The sequence below is a fragment of the Lottia gigantea genome (genome assembly GCF_000327385.1).
Source record: "Lottia gigantea unplaced genomic scaffold LOTGIsca_98, whole genome shotgun sequence".
In the NCBI taxonomy this organism is placed as follows: Eukaryota; Metazoa; Mollusca; class Gastropoda; family Lottiidae; genus Lottia; species Lottia gigantea.
This window is the reverse complement of record NW_008711162.1, coordinates 1,042,235-1,048,612: the sequence shown is the minus strand read 5'-3', so window position 1 is coordinate 1,048,612 and position 6,378 is coordinate 1,042,235. Positions and strand designations below refer to the sequence as shown.

Sequence of the window (6,378 nt, the reverse complement as noted above, 5' to 3'; positions counted from 1 at the left end):
TCCTTCTAGTTATCATCTAATTGGATGAAATTTGTAGTAATTAAAATTTTTTACAACAATATTGGAATATATTTATCGGGATAAATTTGGGTTTAGGAAATATAGCATACGATTGAAGTCCTATTTGTTTAAGGGGCGATTGAACCCTTTTTATATCTTATTTATTTTTCCCTTTCCTTGAAATATTATTACATATAAATTCATTAACATATGGAAGGGTGAGCAAATGTGTTTTATCCCAAGTACAAATTCTATGAAAAGAACGCTTTTTACCCTTTGCTCCCTGGGGGCACACATTTCTCACACGTGGATTGTCTGTGGTTGGAAAATATTTAAACCGATGAAAAAATTATTAGTAAGAAATACGTTGTTTCTATCAACATTTTCAGTGTGCAATGTGGTACATTTTTAGGGTTGATGTCTTGAAGGAAACTGTGTTTTTTCCGACTGTCTTCGGGTGGATAGAAATAACTTTTTCTGTAATGTTGGACAGGAAACTTTTGAAGACAATTGTGGAATTTTGGGGTTTGAGAATTTTACATTTGAAATAAACAAACTCCCCTTCTATTGTCTGAGAAAGTTCGTCAGTATATCGAATTTTGTCTATTTTGTAAGGTGGATTTGATTGCACGCTTCGAAACAGTACTGATAATCTGATAGAATGACTTTGCAATATAATTTTTCGTAAGAATCACACTTCCCTCTTTAAAATTTAAACAGAAAAAGATGTCAAAATCTTGACTGAAAATTGTCTTCTATATAAACAAAATTCAAAATGATAATGTGTGCTCATGTTAACATATTCATAAACACAAAGGCATTCTAATATTATCAATTCTGTTTTAATCAAATTCACTTTCATAAAATAAGCAAAATTCAATATGCATACGAACCTCTGTTCTGAGGGATATGCCCGCTATTTGAACACCAAGTAGAAACGCTACTGCTTGTTTTACGATCATTTTGGATTTACTAGTCTTCTATAATTTTATACACAAAATCTCTCAGTAGCTCCTTTCAAATTCCCCACAAAATTGAATATAATTCCATGGCCCATGGCTCGAGTAACTGATCCTTGTAACTTAATACAATGTAACAGTGAACACACACAAGCATTTTTGGCAGATTTAACTGCAGTCTTTAATCAAAGTTAAATTGAGTTTTCTCCCTTAGAACATAAATTGTTCTGATACTGTGGCATTTCTTTTTAGCTTCACAAGACATGGCATCAGTCGATTCTCTTTCCATAGCACCGTTCTGAAGGATGTAGAGCCTTGCATACTGCGAGACGACATTCAAATTTAACCTAGAAAATCAACAAATGCTGACAAAAAAATATGCAATGAAATTTAGATTTTCCCGTCAAAATTTCCTTCATTGCACACTTCAATATCTCCCGTCTCCCGCAGAAAAGTTTAGGAAGCTGGAGAATACATCTAAAGCTACTTTGGAAAGAAAGTAATATATATTTTTTATTTATGACTCAAAATCATGCAACCTTTCGTTCAGATCTGGCATATGAGCCAAAATCCTCCCAAAAAATTGTATTGTGGTGTTGCAAACGTGTTGTGCTACAATGAAAGTATCTATTTTTCTCCACTCCAATTTTTAGTCTGACTTTTAGCAATCAAATGATGCTATGTGTGTACCCCATACAATGTTTACAAAACCTCATTTTAAAAAAAAGTTGGGTCCATTTACCAAACCGCAGTCAGTAAAGCCAAAAAAACAAGCGTGATCAAATCAATGAAAAAGTGTTGTGGCCTCAACATGCAACATGCAGAAGTTCAACTAGAAAATAAGAATTGGTTAGATAAACAATTTATTTCATTAGTAACATTCTTACAATTATAACAGTCAAAGACATAGCCAATGTAACTTGAGACCATTCTAATCTAATTTTATTGCTGCATGATGATTCCACAAAATCAGAGCAGCAGACAAATCCGCTTACATTATTATTTCCATGTACTTCAGGGCAAATACTTTCTTTTGTCACTGTGACCTTCATAGAAATGTCAAAAAAACATTTACAGCATTATTTCAATCGTTTCGTAATCAAAGAGATCTTAAATGTCATAACGCGTTATCAATACAGTCCAATATCTTGGGCAATCTCTCCTTTCATTCATTCATTCTCTTTCTTTCATCAGAATATAACTACACTATATCATCTATATATCTATTGTTTCTATAACTTTAGCCGTAACACTCAGTGTAAGATTGACTGAAAAATAATAATAGAAATCTTTACTTATAGCTCCACACACATTTATTGAACAATAATAATTTCTCTCATTGTCCTTCAGAACATAACATAATTAACCCATTACATGTATATGCCTTTATTCATAAAACATGCTCTGTAAACCGACTTTTAGACCAAAATATCAGATGTAATAGTCTCAATAAAAGATTGTAAGATCTCTGTTACGAAAAACAAGAAAGAAAACTGAGTATTTAACTGATACAAAACCTGAATACAAACAGCAGCTAGTTGACCTGGACGAAGCTATCTTGACAACCAGATATATGTTCTCAGTAAAAACTGTTTCATTCATATCAATTTTACTGCTCATCCTAAATGTTTCATAGCCGGTTTGACTTTTCGCCTTGAAAAACTTCCCTGCTCTGTGGTGTACGAGGGAAATTTTGCCAGGATTGCATACTACATACTTTCCAATCCAGCTCTTACTCTTACGGGATCCTTAAGGTGTACAATCTGTAGCAAACAGGACCTAAGTTAATTGCCCAATGAAAAGAACTAAACTATTTTTCCATGTTAGCCGATCTACCCTGCATCCGACGATGAGAAACCAAAAAATAGGTACTATCTTATCTTGCTTGCTTTGAATGCAAAGAGGTAAATCTAATATTAGACTGTATACATAAACTGTACTCTGCTGAACTAAACTTTGAAAGTAATCATTGTAAAGGCTTAAGTTATGACCTCATTGCTGCAAAAGCAATGAGGTTCAAGGACAGGCTGTAGCACCGATGGTAAGAGCATCAGAATCTTTACATGACGTCATTCGTTTGGTAAAGTTTAGTAGATGTTGATCAAATGTTATCATCTGAAGTTTTTCCCAGGATCTGCTAATCCATTTGTTATCCTTTTAAAAATATTTGTATCTTCAATTCCTCCTTTTAAAGGATAATTTACTTCTGTTTTACATGCTCTTCCAATCTTCCAAGCGATCGTTCCAAATTTCTTGCCCTTCACACCAATCAATCCATCTCGGCAGGACAGGGACGATGAGCTCCCTGCAAGATTTCTCCCTGCCTACCCTAAAACTATATTATCTATATCGCCAATATCTGAAATAGAAAAAAAAACATTAGATTAACAAGAAAGACAGATTGACAGAAAGCCGAGCCAAAACTAAAAAAGCAGACACCCAAAAACAAAAAATGAAACTATTACTCTTTCCACTATTATCTGAAAAACAAAAAAAATATAAAAAAATTACCCCAAAAATATTGAAAAAGTGCCATGGCTTGACTTGGCAGGAAGCAGCTGTGGCTCAGTGAGTTTGTTGCCTGCCTGCTTCACTTTCAGAAAGGTTGAGGCAATACCTTTGAAGTTCTCAACCCCTGTCAATGATGTCAAGTCAGCGGCGTTGGTATAAAAAAAAGGTCTAGAGACAATAAACTAAGGCTCTGTGTGCTAAGGCTGTTCACATCCTTGACTGGTGGAAATTGAAATCCTTATATCCTGCAGAATTTCCCTCATTTAACACAATTGCAAGTATGACACCATTTCATTTCTATCGGCTGGTAAAATGAAAATATTTAGATGACATACCTGCGGTTTCTTTATCTGCATGCATGTATGCTTCTTCTCATTGTCCATCAGAACATAACATAATTAACCCATTACATGTATATGCCTTTATTCTTAAAACATGCTCTGTAAACCGACTTTTAGACTACAATATCAGATGTAATAGTCTCAATAAAAGATTGTAAGATCTCTGTTACCAAAAACAAGAAAGAAAACTGAGTATTTAACTAATACAATACCTGAATACAAACAGCAGCTAGTTGACCTGGACGAAGCTATCTTGACAACCAGATATACGTTCTCAGTAAAAACTGTTTCATTCATATCAACCCATATCAGGAAATCACAACTTACTTCTGTTTTACATGTTCTTAGAGATCGTTCCAAATTTCTTGCCCTTCACACCAATCAATCCATCTCGGCAGGACAAGGACGATGAGCTCCCTGCAGGATTTCTCCCTGCCTACCCTAAAACTACATTATCTATATCACCAATATCTGCAATAGAAAAAAAAACATTAGATTAACAAGGGCACTTTGAATTTTCTAGTTTGAGGTATATTTTCTAGTTGGAGGTATATTTTCTAGTTTGAGGTATATTTGCAAATGATGTACAGTTCTAGTACTTTTGAAGCCATTTTTACATATTTGATGTCGAATCTCAAACTCAAAAAGGTGACTGTGCGATGAAATCAATCTCAGGTCGGTTAATCAGAACCTAATCAATGCCTCTAAAGATTCCAACCTACATTAGGCTAGCGTTCTGTATAATCTAGTTATTAAAAAATATTTCCAGATATTTTAAGATTCAAACTTATCTTCTTCACTCTTTTAGACCATAAAAACAATTTTATCTGAAACCATGCTCCAACACCATTATCTGACACCATATTCTAATACCATTATCTGAAACCAAACACCAACACCATTATCCGACACTATATTCCAACACAATTATCTGACACCATACACCAACACCATTATCTGACACCATACACTGTTCTCTTCTTATCTCAATAAACCAAAGAGTAATCTAATAATAATTAAAATACCATGTATATTAAAGTGTCAGTATGCAAGATTTCTAAAATAATTTACAAATTAAATCATAAACCATCTTTCTGTTTTTTTGGGATTTTACACTGTTGAGTGCTCAGACTGTACCACATGTGGTATAGGTATTTTGTCCCATCCGAACATCCCTTGACACAAAAAATACCCATATCTGAAAATCATAAAACATGTAGAAAAAAGGCTAAAAAGAAAATATAATACTTAACCTCAAGACCAAGTTCCAGAAAGAATTCCTACATGCCAATTCCACATATCCACAAGCCAACAGAGAATCTTTTATTTCTTGACTATAAAAATACCAATTATTGAAATAGAAAAACATCATTACACTGCCCCTTCCCCAATTGAAATAGAAACTAACCAAACTTCTAAACCTACCAGTTTATGATCCAAAAAAACTAAAACCAACACAACTAAACAAAAGTCATGGACAAAACAGCACACATCTGAACAAACTACAGCAGAAAGCCAAACAAATATGACAGAAAGCCGAGCCAAAACTAAAAAAGCAGACACCCAAAAACAAAAAATGAAACTATTACTCTTTCCACCATTATCTGAAAAACAAAAAAATATAAAAAAATTACCCCAAAAATATTGAAAAAGTGCCATGGCTTGACTTGGCAGGAAGCAGCTGTGGCTCAGTGAGTTTGTTGCCTGCCTGCTTCACTTTCAGAAAGGTTGAGGCAATACCTTTGAAGTTCTCAACCCCTGTCAATGATGTCAAGTCAGCGGCGTTGGTATAAAAAAAAGGTCTAGAGACAATAAACTAAGGCTCTGTGTGCTAAGGCTGTTCACATCCTTGACTGGTGGAAATTGAAATCCTTATATCCTGCAGAATTTCCCTCATTTAACACAATTGCAAGTATGACACCATTTCATTTCTATCGGCTGGTAAAATGAAAATATTTAGATGACATACCTGCGGTTTCTTTATCTGCATGCATGTATGCTTCTTCTCATTGTCCATCAGAACATAACATAATTAACCCATTACATGTATATGCCTTTATTCTTAAAACATGCTCTGTAAACCGACTTTTAGACTACAATATCAGATGTAATAGTCTCAATAAAAGATTGTAAGATCTCTGTTACCAAAAACAAGAAAGAAAACTGAGTATTTAACTAATACAATACCTGAATACAAACAGCAGCTAGTTGACCTGGACGAAGCTATCTTGACAACCAGATATACGTTCTCAGTAAAAACTGTTTCATTCATATCAACCCATATCAGGAAATCACAACTTACTTCTGGTTTACATGCTCTTAGAGATCGTTCCAAATTTCTTGCCCTTCACACCAATCAATCCATCTCGGCAGGACAAGGACGATGAGCTCCCTGCAGGATTTCTCCCTGCCTACCCTAAAACTACATTATCTATATCACCAATATCTGCAAAAACTGTTTCATTCATATCAACCCATATCAGGAAATCACAACTTACTTCTGGTTTACATGCTCTTAGAGATCGTTCCAAATTTCTTGCCCTTCACACCAATCAATCCATCTCGGC

The 6,378-nt window shown here is 34.4% G+C and overlaps 1 protein-coding gene across 1 annotated transcript; it reads right to left on the bottom strand.

Annotated features, from left to right (window-relative positions):
* Positions 1-2,877: 2,877 nt before the first annotated feature.
* LOTGIDRAFT_237215 (hypothetical protein) lies at positions 2,878-5,805 on the bottom strand (the record flags this gene model as incomplete). Its single annotated transcript, XM_009069088.1, has 5 exons — positions 2,878-3,318; positions 4,252-4,282; positions 4,949-5,009; positions 5,237-5,415; positions 5,781-5,805. The coding sequence occupies 5 exons, from the start codon at positions 5,803-5,805 to the stop codon at positions 3,300-3,302; spliced, it is 315 nt and encodes a 104-aa protein (XP_009067336.1). The 3' UTR covers positions 2,878-3,299.
* Positions 5,806-6,378: the final 573 nt, after the last annotated feature.